This window comes from Habropoda laboriosa, unplaced genomic scaffold, assembly GCF_001263275.1.
Source record: "Habropoda laboriosa isolate 0110345459 unplaced genomic scaffold, ASM126327v1 scaffold33, whole genome shotgun sequence".
In the NCBI taxonomy this organism is placed as follows: Eukaryota; Metazoa; Arthropoda; class Insecta; order Hymenoptera; family Apidae; genus Habropoda; species Habropoda laboriosa.
The window spans coordinates 2,193,012-2,209,200 of record NW_017100187.1 but is presented as its reverse complement, the minus strand read 5'-3'; the positions used below and the strand labels follow the sequence as shown (position 1 = coordinate 2,209,200).

At 42.7% G+C, this 16,189-nt stretch overlaps 2 protein-coding genes across 3 annotated transcripts in view; both read left to right on the top strand.

The window, feature by feature from the left end:
- LOC108579577 (chloride intracellular channel exc-4) overlaps positions 1–4,247 on the top strand; it is a 6,294-nt gene extending 2,047 nt beyond the window's left edge. Inside the window, exons 2-4 of the mRNA XM_017943151.1 lie at positions 2,929–3,234; positions 3,324–3,650; positions 3,745–4,247. Coding sequence (XP_017798640.1) covers positions 2,929–3,234; positions 3,324–3,650; positions 3,745–3,825 — 714 coding nt within the window. The 3' untranslated portion in view covers positions 3,826–4,247. The remainder of the gene's footprint in view (positions 1–2,928; positions 3,235–3,323; positions 3,651–3,744) is intronic.
- Positions 4,248–5,618: 1,371 nt separating this feature from the next.
- LOC108579561 (TGF-beta-activated kinase 1 and MAP3K7-binding protein 2) lies at positions 5,619–16,040 on the top strand. Of its 2 annotated transcripts, XM_017943127.1 has the most exons (10): positions 5,619–5,805; positions 10,658–10,796; positions 11,834–12,290; positions 13,100–13,486; positions 13,585–13,797; positions 14,451–14,602; positions 14,673–14,766; positions 14,851–15,099; positions 15,754–15,810; positions 15,898–16,040. In XM_017943127.1, the coding sequence occupies exons 2-10, from the start codon at positions 10,689–10,691 to the stop codon at positions 15,921–15,923; spliced, it is 1,743 nt and encodes a 580-aa protein (XP_017798616.1). In that variant the 5' UTR covers positions 5,619–5,805; positions 10,658–10,688; the 3' UTR covers positions 15,924–16,040. The 2 variants fall into 2 exon arrangements, with proteins under 2 accessions (XP_017798616.1, XP_017798617.1); XM_017943128.1 differs by lacking the exons at positions 5,619–5,805; positions 10,658–10,796 and adding an exon at positions 9,633–9,787.
- The last annotated feature ends 149 nt before the right edge of the window (positions 16,041–16,189 follow it).

Genomic DNA, 16,189 nt, shown 5'->3' with positions numbered 1-16,189 from the left:
CCTGATTTTCATGCTTCGAGTGCCGCTGGATATTTTTAATTACACACCTGTGTTCGTAGAATAGTTTCGATGGACAGAGAAAGAGAGAGAGAGCCTTATAAGTAGAATCCTACGGGAACGAGAGAGAATAGCCGGTGACGACGACTACGTTTCATTACAAGAAGAGATTTAATGGTAACTGGCCGACCTTGCACTCGGAAGGCGATCATGCGAGGTCTTCGTAAGTGTGTCAAACGGGATGAAACGACGGGGAGCTCGACGACGAGGTCCTCGAGATTCTACCGTTAAACGATGAACTCCTTTACCTTCCGCTTTCCTCACTCTTCTGGCTTTCCCCCGTGCGTAAACACCTCCCCTCCCCTCCCTTAATCTGTCTTCTCGATTGATTGACGGTTACTTTACATCGTGACCGTCGATCTTTTAACTGTTAATCTTTTCCAGATCCTCGCTAAAAATGAGTCACCTTTACAATTCATTTGCATAACCTGTGAAAAATGGCTGGTGTGCGTGGGCGATAAATGATGGGAAAGAAAGAAAAAAAGAATTGACATTAGCTTGCTTTATTCAAGCATGACGAAACATTGTAGAGATATACAAATATTTAACGTTGCATATCGCATAGAACGAGGAAGTATCGCGTGACTAAATGCGGTTATAAAAAATCGATCGGATGTTGCGGCTTAATCTTCCTTAAGGTCATTACGAGCCTGTTCTCGGTCAGGAGTAACGTGTATCTTGCTCAGCAGGGTCGTGCAATCTTCCTCGAGTCAGTAAAAAAAAAAAACAACACTTCAAAATGAATTTACACTCAAGAGAGAGAAAAAAAAAGAATTTTCTTCGAGACTCGGTCGAAAAAGTGGAACTGCCTCGATTATCATTCGTTAGTATTATTCATACGTTTCTGCCCGTAGCGGTATATCTCTGATGTGCTAAAAAGAAAAAACGATACGATACGTATGCACGTATGCATACACACGCACACGCGTACATCGGAAAAATACACAAACACATGTATCCATTATAAAAGTGTATGTAATATCGCTGATAGACTCTGCTGCTGTGTGTGAACCGCGTATTCGCTCATTTACCGTATGCTGTGCATTATACAGCAACCTGCCCGATGACGTGTTGTATCCGTGAGTATTATTCCCTTCCTTTTTTTTCTTTTTTTTTTTCTCTCTTCCATTTATCCTCCTCTGTTGCTGTCTATGTCCAAGTATATTCTAATCGCGTGTACATTGCAGGTAGAAAATACACACTCGACGGAACTTCGAAAACCGTTGAGAACGTTTTGTATAGACGTAAGCTGGTGTTGCTTCGTCGGTCAAGTTTGAAACGGGAATCCCGCGTAGGTGCACTAGTGCGCGGAGAAACGTGCTTATTTCAGAAGAAATCAGGAATTTGCTTCGGTCAACTGCCAGCCACGAGTCTCATATCCAGCCTTTATGCATTTTGGATAACTTACCATGCGAAAATAATCCTGTGCGACGTTATATTCCCCGCGACTTTGATGGTCAGAAAGAATAATACGTGTACACGGTGTTTCGATAGGTCGGTGTGAAATTGATGTAGCGCATTCGGGAGATGAAATGGATGAATAAAGTTCCTACGAACATATATCCGAAAATGATTTGTTAAAGAGTTACAAGGGATACAAGAATTGTTGTTTTAATAAATCATTCTCCATCCATTTGACCTCTTGAATACGCTTATCAATTTGCCCCAATCTTTTGAAACGTCCTGTAAATACTGTACGATTGCTCTATTACAAACGAATTTTCGTGCAGTCAGGAGAGAAAGGAAGCAATAGGTATATACTAGGCGGTCGAGCGAGAGATTGCACTTGCGTTCAAAGATGAAAGACGTTGCTCGACGCTTCGTGACATTTGATCAAGCGTCAACGCTTTCCATGCACTGATATTTGATGACACGGATACCTTCGGCGATTTCCAAAGTTGATTGAACTCTTGTTGATCAATTCGTTCTCGTTATTTATCGTCTATTCGACGTATAATTATTCTATTACGTAATTGTTAATTAGCATTGTCGAATCTGCAACTCATTTTTTTTTTTTAAAGAAACACGGAACTGACCAAGCGCAAAATTGCCGCGTTCTCTGGCCTTGGCCAAAAAGTTGTCGAGCTTGGCACACACAAGAGGACGGGGGCATGACTTGCTCTCGCATCGTTCGCTCTTAAAACTTGGAGGTCAGGCTTACGTCATTGCAAAAAGAAAAACGAAATAATCAGCCTGCGCTCGAATCGATTCCTATTTCTCCGTGGAAATCACGTTACACCGGCGGTGGTTGCCGAGAAATTTAATTTTCAACAGCTAAAATACACACCGACTATCGCGTAGGAATGAAACGATTGTTGAAACGGAGTGAAAATAGATAGGACGCCTTTGGTAGAAACTGGCAACATGCCAACGTTCAATTTACTCAAATTGCACCGATACTGGATGCTACTTGTTGCGATTCCTTTCACATTTTTTTTCTTCTTCGTAGTTGAGATAGGTATAAAAATTGGAGAAGTAAATGTTCCTATAGTTAGACGTGTTGCAGCGTGAGAGTTAGCGCAGAGTGTGACAGGAACGCGGTTTTCACTCTTTAACAAGCTTAAAATAAAACCCATTTCTTTTCATAGCTGTGCGACGTAAAGCTTCTAAGCGTATCTTCGAGTAAGAAAGAAAGCAGGGTGCGTCATCGAGGGGAATAAATAAACCGTGACATCGAGAAGATGAGAGCGGAGCGAGTGATACTGTCAATTTGCTCGATCAACTGGAGAAAAACAGATATAGTTTCGTGTTTGCCGCGCTTGACGGATTCTTGACCGTTCTATTTTTAACGAAAGAACGTCGTACAGACGGCGAAAGTTGATGTTCTTAATTAACACTAGGTAAGCTGACGTTGTCAATGTATTTTTACAGGCATCCACGATCGATGGTCGTCGAAAGGGCGCCTGCCTCTTCTGCCAAGAGTACTTTATGGATTTGTATCTACTCGCCGAGCTGAAGACGATCTCCCTAAAAGTGACCACCGTGGACATGCAGAAACCACCGCCAGATTTTCGTACCAATTTTCAAGCAACACCACCGCCAATATTAATCGACAACGGCGACGCAATACTGGAGAATGAGAAAATTGAACGGCACATTATGAAGAACATTCCCGGTGGGCACAATCTCTTCGTGCAGGACAAAGAAGTGGCTACCCTCGTTGAGAACTTGTTCAGTGTATGTATAAGTACTAAAGCCGTCTTGCACGAGAAACTGCTACTTTCTCGCCCAACACTCTCGAGTACACGTGGAATTTTCTGTTCTAGAAATTGAAACTGTTACTATTGAACGCGAAGGACAAGGACAAAGATCCAAAATCCTCGTCCCTGATGGCACATTTGCGTAAAATTGACGAGCATCTAGGTCGCAAAGGCACGCGTTTCCTCACAGGTGATACCATGTGCTGTTTCGACTGTGAGCTTATGCCACGACTCCAACACATCAGGGTGGCCGGCAAATACTTTGCGGACTTCGAGATCCCAGAAACTCTAGTGCATCTCTGGCGATATATGCACCATATGTACAGGCTGGACGCCTTTCTACAAAGTTGCCCAGCTGACCAGGATATTATCAACCATTATAAGTTACAACAGGTGGGGCTAATTTTGGAGAGACCAGATGTTGTTTGTCTTTCTACGTTCATTATCCAATGATGCTTTATTGAAAGATCACATTGTCGTGTTACAGAGCATGAAAATGAAGAAGCACGAAGAGTTAGAGACTCCAACCTTCACCACCAGTATCCCAATCGAGGTGAACGACGACTAGGCTGGACCTCTGCCGTCGGGTCTACGATCTCGTTACTTTGATGCAGAAAAATCGTCGACATCGGTCTGTGGACACGAGCGGTGTGAACATGATGGCAGTAAATGTTTTCTATGAAAGTTACAGTTCTTCCTAACGAATGATTTTGTGCAGAACGAGTCTGTTATTTATAAAAATTATTCAGAGTCTGAGTACTCTGTAAAACAAAATGTTTCCATCATCTAGGTTTGACCGTGTCGATGCTGCTACGCCGATTCTTAATAACAATTTTGCTACGTATATTTGATAAATTATCGTCGACACTCTTTTATGGCCTAAATCGATGCAGAACAAGTAGCTTTTTTACCGCAGGAGACAGGAGGAGAAGGATATACGTTTATAAGTGTATTAGGGCTTTCAAAAACGAGCTGTATGCGTGTCCAGAAAACTTATACAATTTTTCCTTTCCTTTCCCCTATCTTCCTATTTTCTTTTTTTCTTTGTTTTTCTGTGCTACGTACGAGTACCGTACGTAGTTTTCATTTGAGTAGAATTATTCTTAGAAAAGGTATTTTAATCTTTTACGTATACCTTAGATCAAAATTGTGTATTTTTTTAAGAAGCAAGGTCTTTCTACATCTTTCAATGACAAGTGATGTAACAAAGTAGAAAATGCAAAAGGGACGTATGCATTTAAATTACAATTAACGATGAATTGTTATATTAATATATTTCTTTTTCGTTTCTTCTCTACTTTTCTTTTCTGGAAATTGCATTGTATTTATCATGCATCTAAAAACTAATCAATAAACTGATTTATTGATGGTTACTCTTCAACGACCATTCACACTATCCATATATCCCTTAATCGTATCGACCTATCTGAATAAGAGGAGGTATTCTAGTCTAATGTACTACGTATAACGTTAAAATTTCGAACAATTCCTGTCCATTTTTCTTACGACGCGATAGGATTGTAAAAAAAAATCCTAGTGCATACGTTTCTTCCAAGTTCTACGTTTAATTACAATATCTCTTTAAGGTTATAATTTTTCTGCATAATTTCGATGGCGTGAGGAATTTCATATGTTGTTATATGGTTATTACCAACTTCTTTACAGATGCTGATTTTATAAAGATGGAAAAATCGTCGTTTGGAAACAGACAATGCTTACATTTTATTAATACAAGTTCAACGACCTAACAAACGATATTTTCGTATTAATAATTGTATTATTATTATATTATAAATGATTATTATTACTATTATTGTATTATTTTGGTTTATACTTGTAGAAATGAATATATCAGTATTTACATTGACTTGTAGGTTCGTAGATATTTTTGGCGCCATTTTACTTATTTCCAAGAGTAATACGAGCAGCGCAGTTGCTGCAGATTGAAGGATATTATACAGCAAAATCCGATAAAAACGAAAAGGAATATGACTATCTTAACGACGTCGTTGTCCATTCGTGTGAGTTTTAAAATAGCACGCGGTTCCCCTTCCTTGTCACTGCGACTAACTATTACGACGTGTCTTCCATTCATAAATAGGGAAGCACTTGTCATATGGCAGCCATCTTGACTACGTGATCAATAGAGTTTATTTTATTTTGATCCAGGGAAATATAAACTTCCGTTTGGATTGACGATAATGGATAAATAATAAATTAAACGAAAATATTTAAAAGTTCTGTAAATATTTTTTATAAATAAGCAGTATTCGAAAGTATATAGTTTTTCTATTGATTACTGTCGTTTTAGTACGCAGTGCACAGCTGATCAGTGGTCCCAACGGACGGTCGCCGCTTGTTCGTGCTTTGAAATCTTCGAAAACGACAGAAAAGTTATTGTTAACTGCGTGACTGTATAGTGACAGTTGAAATTTCACTCTTCAGCACGTGATTAAAGTTGCGCCGTTTACAAAGTGTCTTTATCAAGTGTTCGAAGTGAGCGGTTACTATTCCTTGTTCGTTGGACATTTCCAATGGTTGCCGTCCGGTAAGTATCAAGCATACGATTTAAAACCGGATTATGCGCTTAGGCAATATCATTAAAATTCAACTTGACTTTTGAACATTCTTCGATTGTCCAACTTTTCCTGGTACTAACATTATAAAGACTATAAAAACAGGGAAAGGTGAAATATAATCTGACTTTTCGTTGTGTTTTCTCCACGCGACATGAAGTACTTATGTACATATATCTGCTGCGTCGGAATGCATTAGAAATTGCAGTGCAGTAACGGTGCATTTCTTCGTACGTAGACGATACTTATTATTTTGAAAGATTTCTTTGAATTTTTTCCTATCTTTGTCGCATCTCTTTGTTGGATACCGACGCCGATTTCTAAATTGTGTTATCGTTGTACAGTAAGGTAGTACAAGATTAAATCTTTTTCAACATGTATTTCACCAAATACAGATTATCGTCGATAGGGATTAACGTGATTTTTATTATCGACTGATGTAACACGCGCGGGAGTAAAGTGCATTTCGTCAGACTTTCATATCTCTTTACCTATCGCGTTTCTTACATTTGCGTACATTGTCACGAAAGCCTCCAGTAAACTACATTTTTCTTATCTCGTCTGAAAACAAGGAAAACTTGCTTCTTCGTTCAACAAGACGCCTATAGGTATTCTCAAAAGTGAAGAACCGTTATAGTTCTATTTTTTTCAAGCGTGTCATAGACATAAGAGGAACCAGGGTCAATTGATGCTACGAATTCTAATCTTCGCCGACGATTTTAGCCGCTCTGACGTGCCACGCGATTTGAAAACTACGCTAGTCAATAGGAAAGTCCGATACAATATCCATAAACGTAAACACCATACCTCGTTCCCTAATACGTGTCGTGTAAATAAAAAAAAAATCGACAGATAATGTTTATCCATAGCGATATACCGTGTGCTTCAAGTTATGTAATCGGTCGTTTATCACCATTCAGCCGCTACCGTTTGTAATTCGATATAATTGGTCGATGTTAATTGTACGGAAAAGAAAATGGTGGCATATTTCGACCTACCGGTCGAAAATCAAATTTTTTGGCACATGCGGAACCGGATTTAAAGGTCAACGATATTTATAATAGCGTGAAAGAGCTGTTTAGAGTTAATAACGAGCTGGACGAGGACACGTGAATTATCGGTATCATAAAGAACTAACTTCGCGTCCTATGTTACGCGTATACACATAAAGTCACGTTCACACTGCTGACAATTATATCGCGTCTTTGTATCGTTATTATTATTACGACTAACAATAAACGATAATATTTCGAGTGGATTACAAGTGACGGAAGAACGAAGTGTAAAATGAAAAGAGTCGCAGATAAAGTGGGGAAAAGAAATTGGAAGTATCTGATTGGTGGTTCGAAAAGGTCTACGTAGTGGTCACGCTGACGTTTCCTACGCGAAAAAAGTGTAACATTATTTTCAGGATAGTGTTTATTTTTGCCGCGAGGCGTAACTTATCGTAGCTCTGCTTAACGTTAGCGTTGCGTCCCTCGTCAATTATTATTCTTGGTTCCTTATTTTTGTCTGCCACTGTGAAGCCTCGACGCACCTTTTCTTCTCTTTTCTTTTTTTCTCTTCTCTCGTTTCTTTCTCACTGTAGTTTCAGTCGTCCACGATTGCCCTGTTTTCATGCAGTTGTGAAATATCGCGTGTAAAACGACGAGTTACAGGTGCTGGCTTGGTGGTAATTTGCATTTCTCGCTGCCGTGACTGGAAATGTAAATAATTTCGCGAGCGATCGTTTCTTTAAACGACGTTCATTCTTCTAATCGTCCATTTCGCCAAGTTCGTTGTTAATTTCAACGTCACTTCCGGCCGATAGACCAGTTAGCCTTGCGAAGCAACAGGTGCCCGCGAAATTTGAACAGAACGATTTTCTACCTTTCGTTCGATCGCAGTGAAAAGTGTGTATCTGGAATTTCTCCTCGATTTATACGTTGTCGGTGTTGAATCGTAGAATCGATCGCTTACTCTGTACGCGATATTTGCAGGTTTTCGAAAGACTTTGGAACGTTCTCAACGAGCTACCTAGCACAGGAGTATCAGTGGCGTTTTAAAAAGAAGCGTGGAAAATTATTCCAAATGCGTGAAAATACTCGTGGAATTTGCTTTTCCCCGCATTGCCAGGAGTAGACGAAAACAGCCACGCTGTGTCTCCTGGGTATTTCATGACACAAATATCTTCCCGGCATGTTGGAATTCCGCTTTTCCTTTTTCGCCTGTCCCGACGAACCACGTTCTTCGTCCCCCCTCTTGAAATCTCCTCTGTGTCACTGATAGAAACATCCTGCGTGTCTCTGGTGCAATTAAAACACTCTTCTCTCCTTTGCTCGAAGCCGAAGAAAAATAAAAGAAAAGAAACCACTACGACGACCCGTCCTATCTGCCGGGTTACATTTCAGATCACCGCGGTCATAAGACGTTCGTTCGATCGGCACGTGTCTCGCGCGTATTTTCCACCGATGCGAATTTCTCTTTGGCAAAGGTAAGCGAGTTCGAGGGAGCGAAACGAATTCGAGCCCGCTGTTGCGTTTCCGCAAGTCCTGCCCACACGCGTTTATTTGCATTTTCGTCATTTGAGAAACACCCTTTTCGTCAGATACCGAAAGATACTCCCTAACCTCATGTCCTAACTGTGCAAGACGAGTCAACTCGTCGATGGTTAGCCAATACTTGGAACGCGATCGTTTATTTATTTACCAATAATCCATCGTATTCGCGTTTGCAAGAACGACAAAAAAATAGTAATTTTAGTTACAAACTAGAGAGATTTAATTTTTATTTTAAATAGGAGCACAGTTAACAGGTTAAGCCCTTTAGCTACGATTAATTCATCCCCTAGAATACGAGCTTAATTGTAATAATTCTTTAATTAAATTGTAATTATTCTTTATTTGCGACTTCACGGTTTCCAACGTAACACGTTGTAGCTAATACGGTAGCTGAAACATCGGATGGTTTTTTCTTAGAGGCACGCTGTAGCTAAAGGGTTAAAAGAAGACGGCCCCGGTTAGGGCGGACGCTCTGTGACCGGTGGCCGCAAGTAACGGGCGCGTGCCAATAAACAGTTTCCCTCTGATTGACGCCTCACTCATGCTGCCAGGTGCTTACCGACGGAAGAAAGAGAGGCGAATTATTAATTCTATCTAGCACTTTATTCTCTCTCGGTGGCCGCGTGCCAAGTGCGAATTGCACTCGCGCACACACTCTTCTTCTTCCATCTTTTCGTAACGAAACACGAACGCACGCACACACGCACACACGTACGCGCGGGTAGTAGCTGTGACTCCGATGGTACGTCGATCTCTGTTTTCTATTCATTTTCAACACCGATCCGAACCGAGCCTCTCTCTCTCTCGTCGAGGTTCTTAAATAGTGAGGGTAAATTTAACGGAAATAAAATCTCCACGATCTCGCAAAGGGAGTCGACGGTAGAAATGAAATCAACGATTGAGCAATTTCTACGAGTGTGGCAGAATTTTTGCCACGGACAATTGATAGATACCCCTTTTTCTTTTTTTTCTTTTTTGGACGATGCACCTGCAGAAACGCAATCGTGCGCATGCGTGCACGCGTGGGAGCGTGGCACGCGCAGTGCCGGCTAATTATGTGGCACTCCTACGTGCCACGCTGCACAGGTGTCCACCGTTTCTTTACTCGCTGCCAATTCCGTAACGTAACGGGTGTCTCGGAGTTATCGACCTTTGAAATTTTGCGAGCCTAGCTGCACCACACCGAAGTCTCTAGCCTTTAGATTACGCGGCGAATCTCCAAGTAAAATCCAACCTTTCCTCTTCCCGTTCTACGTTCAACGTGATCTTCCGCACGATACATCGATCACATCGTATCAACGACCGAATAGAAGGAGTACAAAGAGTGCGATAGTGTAGATTAAAATCAAAGTGAACGATACGAATGTATACACGTGACTGCGAGAAGGTTGTTGAGATTTCTATGGAACACCGGGTACGTATAGAAGACGATAGATGGGCAAATTCGTGCGATTTTCAGGCTGGTTTGAAAAATGGGTCACACAGTCGCAGGATTTAAATAAAGAAGACTCCGCGAGAGTCTCGCTTTCGTTCTTTTTCTCCCCCTTTCTGCCCCTTTCTCCCGTGAAAGTGGGGGTGGTTTTGGCTAGGCGAGTCGAAAGAGGGGAAAAAGAAGGAGAGGGAAATAAATTGGTTCAGGCCCCCGTTGAAGGAAGGAAAAGGTTGAACGGTTTGGAAGTTTGGTGTGGCCTTCGCTACAATTAAGAGGCCGTAACGCACGATCGTGTAATATTTCAATGCGTCTACGACAAGTGAGACGATTTGCCCTCGCGGCAGGTTCCACGGTCTTTTCCTTTTCATTTTCTCACGACTTTGTCTCCATTAATCGCATCCCCGTCCACTCATCCGTGGTTGAATAATTTGCAACACTTTCGCGCACCAACACGAAACCGCACGAAACGTCGTATTTGGAATCGATCCAAATCGTTTATCCACTAAACTACAAAATTTCGACCATTCCGTTCCTCTACGACACGCGTCACTTCGAGAAAACCATCCGACCATGTAGTATATACCAGACTTCTCTCTACACCTAACCCCCGATTTACACTCGATTTACATTCAATCGCCATCGGTCGAGACTTGTACTCTTATTGTTAGAAGAAGAAGAAGAAAAAGAAATATCGAGGATTAGGCGTATTGTACGTTGTTCATTTCACTCGAGAGGTATTTTTTGTCTGTCTTATCCACGACCGACGTTCGTGAAATTAGTCGTGGATGTGATTATTCGTTCATTCGACGAATCATAACGAACTGGTGTAACCGAGAGACCTGGCACCCACAGGTAGGCCTTGCCAGGAGGATGGGGGCCCACGATGGGGGAGTGCCATTGCTCTAACATCGCTATCATGCAGCTGTTCCATGAGCTGAAGCAGCAGTTCCCTGCGCTCCCTGATCACGTCGTTTCCCAGTGCATCGCCCAGGTATAGGTGCTCTTTGTCCACCAGATATACTCTGCTCCTATGCTGGTGTGTCCTGGAGAACTTGATCCAGAATAACGAACGAGTTAGACGAGCCATAGAGAGCAACATTCAAACTTCTCTGTCTCCCTCTCTCTTTCTCTTGATCTCTTCCTCTCTCTCTCTCTCTCTCTCTCTCTCTCTCTCTCGATCTCTGTGAAAGTTAACTCGTTCTATTCGTTGGATCGAGTCTCTTTTGAGAAAGGGCTCTCCCTGATTGCACAGTGTGCTCGTTTAACCAGTTTACAGAGAGATTTCATCGCTAAAAAGAAAAAAAAAAACATCGAGAGATTCACAATAACAACTAATACACATACACAACGAGCATCATAACCCCTCGCATTTAACGAAGCGAATTAACTTGTCTTTTTTCCTTCTCTCATTGCACGAGCGTGGAACCTGTGTGTAAATAGACGTCCTTTGTGTTCGCCATTTGATTTTACCGCATACGGAACGATCGTGTTCTCTTAATCAGCCGACGATTGAGCGCACTAAACAGTAATCTATAATTGTCTTGTACTCGCGTCTTGGGAAGTTCTGAATTTTCCACCCAGAGAAAACGTATCTTTCCGATCCAAAATCTATCTCTCACGGTTGCGATCAAACTAGACCAAGGAAAGTTCAGAACTGTCCAGTACATTTAAGAATATAAGCATCAAAAGCCTGCAGCATTAACCCTTTGCGGTCTTCCCCTTGCCAGCAAACTCAAAACAATTTTCAAGAATACCCTAGGAACTTTAAACGAAACAAAAAAAAAAAAAAAAAGAGAAAAAAACACACATACAAAATAAAAAGCAGGAACAAGTCTCTCCACCGTCGTACCTGGCTAGCCTAATCGGACCGCAAACGGTTAACTCCTCTAGGAAGTATCCTGGAAGTCACCTGCAACCGCTCGTCGAGAATATCTTCAGGGGAGAATCCACGTATTTTATCGCGAATACCTGCATCGATGATCACGATGAGGGGAAATCGGCTGACCCAGGTGCATCTGTACGTTGCAGAACAGCCACGATCGAGAGACATGCGCGAGAAGCCTTCGTGCCACCCAAGAGTCACGACAGTCTCCGGGCGCGTTCCCACCGGCGGCACTTTGCAGCGTCCTGCAACAGCACCAGCAGCAGCAACAACGTTGCTGCGCGATGAATCAAACTCAAAGAACACCAGTCACGAGCAGCAACAACCCGCGAGCACACAGACCAGCCTCGCTGGACATCGGTATGGCACGACGGTGTCCTGTCGTCAGCTGTACACGAGCAGCGGCGATATCAGCCTCGTCGCCAGTCCTCGCCAGCACACCCTCGTCAGCGCCGGCCGTATGCACCACACGCGGATTCCTCTTCGACGATTGCACGGGACTAAACGAGACGAACTGCGTTAACAAAGTCCAGAACGCGGGAAACGAGCCAGCTGGATTCGAGCTGAACGTGAACGTTGCGTGCAGTCCTGCTGGTAATCGCGGTACGCATCTTCTCTCTATGGAAATGGACGATGGATATGGAGGATGGGGGAAGAGTTAGGGCGGAGTTAGGGTCAACTCGTAGATTTTTTAGTACCTGACGGGAGTACTTTGGGTTGACCATGCATCACTTGGAGGGATGTGCTTGGTGGAGGAATCGGTATGGCGAGGTTGTGGATCGAAGCGTCGAGGGCCACTTGATGTTTGAAATTTTGATGTCAGGCTGGTATAAAGGCCCTGATCTTAGATTAGTATCGGGGAAAATTGAATTTTCAGCTCTTTAGCTTCCTTGGATCATGTGCACTTTGATGCCTGATTGATCCTACGATCTCGCTGTATCGTTTCCATCTACTGTACAGTCGTATTTTCAATTTGTATACCGAAGAATCTGTCTGCCTGACTGTCAAAGACACGTAGTATTAGCGAGGTTGCAACATTGTTGCGGTATAGTTTGCGTTGGATAAATTTGACGATGCACGTAGCACGACAGTTGCGCAGCTGATTATTACGTTGTTCGAATGTATCGTGCTCGTGTATACGCGTAGATGAATTAAACAGGTTTGTTCCGTGGTGGCAGCGATTTCAATTTCGATTACGTTACACCTCGCTCGGCCTTGTGCGGTGGAAATCCTGTTCGCCACGAGACTAGTCAAACGCCGTCGACTTCTTTTGCTCCTCCTCTTTTTTAATCCTGCCAAACGTTCTCGTCGAATTTTTTCTTTCGACTCGTTAACTCGAACAATTCTACTCTGCTTCTTTCTTTCTTTCCCTTCTGCTTGTCGTTTGTAACCCCGGCGGCACGCAACTGTAGACTTTCGAACGGTGCCTACGATCATTGGTGCCTGTAAACGAAGCGATCTGCTCCTCGATCCACGGGCTCATTACGCTGAGCCGTTACTGAACGTGGAAAACACGGGGCCACAGATCGATCACACACGAAGCTACACCTCGGTCAGCCTGACGCTGAGGCCGCCATCCTCGGAACCGCAACCTCCGATCGACATCAGATCCCAGGGCTCGAGCCTAACTTACTCGAGCTCTTCCTTGGATCCGAGGGGTTTTCAAAGTCGTCTTCAGATCAGCATCGGTGCAGGAGCAGTTGGCAGTGTGGCTGCTGCTAGGATCAGACCTCCGATGGGCCCGAGTAGGCCCAACAGCTTGATACCACCGGTACAAACCGGTCCACAGAGACCACCAGGTACGCGTACCTTTCTCTCTATTTCAAATTACTTACACTCGGTACGATCGACAGATCGTAGATGAATTTCAATGAAAATGTACACGTTGAACTTACAGGTCTTCCTGCAGGGCCACCTAGTCAGTTACCAAGGCCCACGACGACAATGAGCGCCCCAACCACACCTTCGGTACCACCGACAATGAACATCGTTCCTCCCATAAGCCTTCCAACGACACCGTCAGGACCGACGACGACCTCGCCACCCTCCAGTCCCATTGGCGAACGGGTACAGGCCAATTCCGATCAGAATCGATCGCCGTTGAATCAAGGTAGCCGAAGACGCGTTGGACTATATATCCCGTGGGCAGGCTTGAAAATAACCTTTCGGTCCGGCTATTTTTATTATACGGCTATATTTGTACTCTCGATAGGCTGTAAACGTGCTTTGCCGCTTTGTTTTCTCGATCCTCGTATTATAGGAATCACACGTACACGTATATTTACCTGCGAAACCACTCGGTCGCACATACTACGCCCACGCATGTAACACTGAGAACGATATTTACGCATTCCTGACCCCACGCTCCGTCTATACATAGCCACGCTTGCGGTTACTCTACGTGGACCACCTGATCCGCTTTTCCTTCTCACGAACAGCGTCGTCGTCGTCGTCGTCGTCGTCGTCGCCGCCGCCGCCTCAATGTTGACGCGTTTCCTCAATTTACATATCATGTTTTCCCCCCTATCGTTTAATCGTTTACACGACGGTGAAATAAAACGTCGACGGGGCTAATTTGTAGTGATGCAATTGCCATAGGAATTCTAAATGTACGTATAAGTGTATGTGTGTATTTATAAAACGAGATAGAAGTGAAATTGAGATCGTAATTTCTAATCAAGTTAGATAGGTTTTACTTAAACTGAGCGGATATATTCATGCTGGTCGTCGTGTGAGTTTAATATGTTCGTTGTGCCGTTACAGTGGCGGAGCACCAAAGGAAATTGGTCGCGGAACAGTTGGCCAGAAAAGAAAAACTCGCCAGGGAACTGAGGGCCGAGAAAGGACGACTCGAAGCGATGAAGAAAGAATTGCAATCTCTCACGAGGCCCTTCGATTCCTCGATGCCTCCTCAGGTATATTCTATCACCGATTCCAATCTAATCTGACGCATAGAAACACGTTATGTAATGGGAAATTTTGCAGGAGTTGAAAAGAAAATTGAGAAGCGAGATCTATCAGCTGCAGGTTGAATGCGACAGACTCGCCGATGAAGTAGATCAGTGGTCGGATCCAAGAGGTAGTATCATCGTTGTTTATCTCGAGTGAACAATTTTCTAGAGTCCAATCGAAAATTCTATTATCTTGTCCGTTTCGTATCTAGTACCTTTGGGTGAAACGAACGAAAAATTTTATCAACATATTTACACCGGTCAGCCTCTACCATCGAGGTCTGTCAATTCCAACCCACCGCCTCTGCCAAGTCAGCCACCCGTGACTAGTAACAACATTGACAGAGAAGAACGAGACGGCCCTTCTTGGGTCTGTAGAATGTGCACGTTTGACAACCATCCGTTGATGAAAAACTGCGAACAGTGCGACATGCCAAGGCTATTGGATCACGGAAACACAGGTACGACTTCCGGCAAATCGATAAAGGACCTTTCGTCTCCGTTAACACGCTTGGACATCGATCCACCGGCTTCGTCGCCTCCGGAATAGGGAAACCTTAACAGAGTGCTTTAACAGAGAGCATGTGTTTTCATTTTTTCCTTTTGTGAATTGTTTCACGAGTAACATTCGAACGACTATATCTTACGAATAATTAAGCTGGGAGGCTCTGTACATTCTGTACACTTGGACAGTGCGGTGAAGTGCGCAACCAAAGGTGATATTTCTTTTCTACGAGACAACGTTTTCAACGATCCGCTCACGAATCAGAGAATAATGTAACGACTATCGTAAATATGGACGTGCAGCTTAAATAAAACAGGTCTACGACGAGTACTTAAACGTAACGCATGAACGTGTGTTATTTTCTTCGTTAATCTACTTTAGGATAATGTAAATTCATCCTTAGGAATAGGCGCATGTCTAATTTGGTTGACTTTTTCTTGAACGTTATTAATTATATCGTAATTCTGTTGTCTTTTTAATTACGGCAACTAGTCGATCGTCGCAAATTGGTAAGTAACATGCTCTTTAAATTTTAACGTCATATGTTTTAAAGCATTTCAAATATAGTAATCGTGATGTATCGTAACAATGTATGATGTACGGTTTACAGGCGAGACCCAAGATATTCATATACGAGTTACACATCATCATAACTTTTCCCCAAGCAGTGAGTATCTTTTCAGATGCAAGTTTCAGTGTAGAGATGAAAATGCAGGATTTTAATACGACATGAAAACTTTTTAATCTTTTCTAGGGACAGTGCATAGTTGGGTGGTATGACGTCAACTACATTAGAAACGTGAAAAAAAAAACTGTATATAAAACCATTATTTAAATTAAATAAAAAAATTGTCACAGCCAACAGATCGGGAAAGGAAGACAAAAACTTGAATAACTTAATTCAATTTAACTTTTTTTATTTACGAAATCAATATATAATTTAATATATAATTTGATTTTTTCAATATACGAATAATAATATAGATTCGAAATTGATAAACACCGTATCGCAGAATGTACCATTTGCACTTCTGATTACTAAATAA

Coding starts and splice junctions, on each gene's coding strand:
- LOC108579561 (XM_017943127.1), top strand. CDS start 10,689: ATGGGGGAGTGCCATTGCTCTAACATCGCTATCATGCAGCTGTTCCAT. Junction 13,487..13,584: donor CGGTCCACAGAGACCACCAG/GTACGCGTACCT, acceptor TTGAACTTACAG/GTCTTCCTGCAGGGCCACCT. Junction 14,603..14,672: donor ATTCCTCGATGCCTCCTCAG/GTATATTCTATC, acceptor GAAATTTTGCAG/GAGTTGAAAAGAAAATTGAG.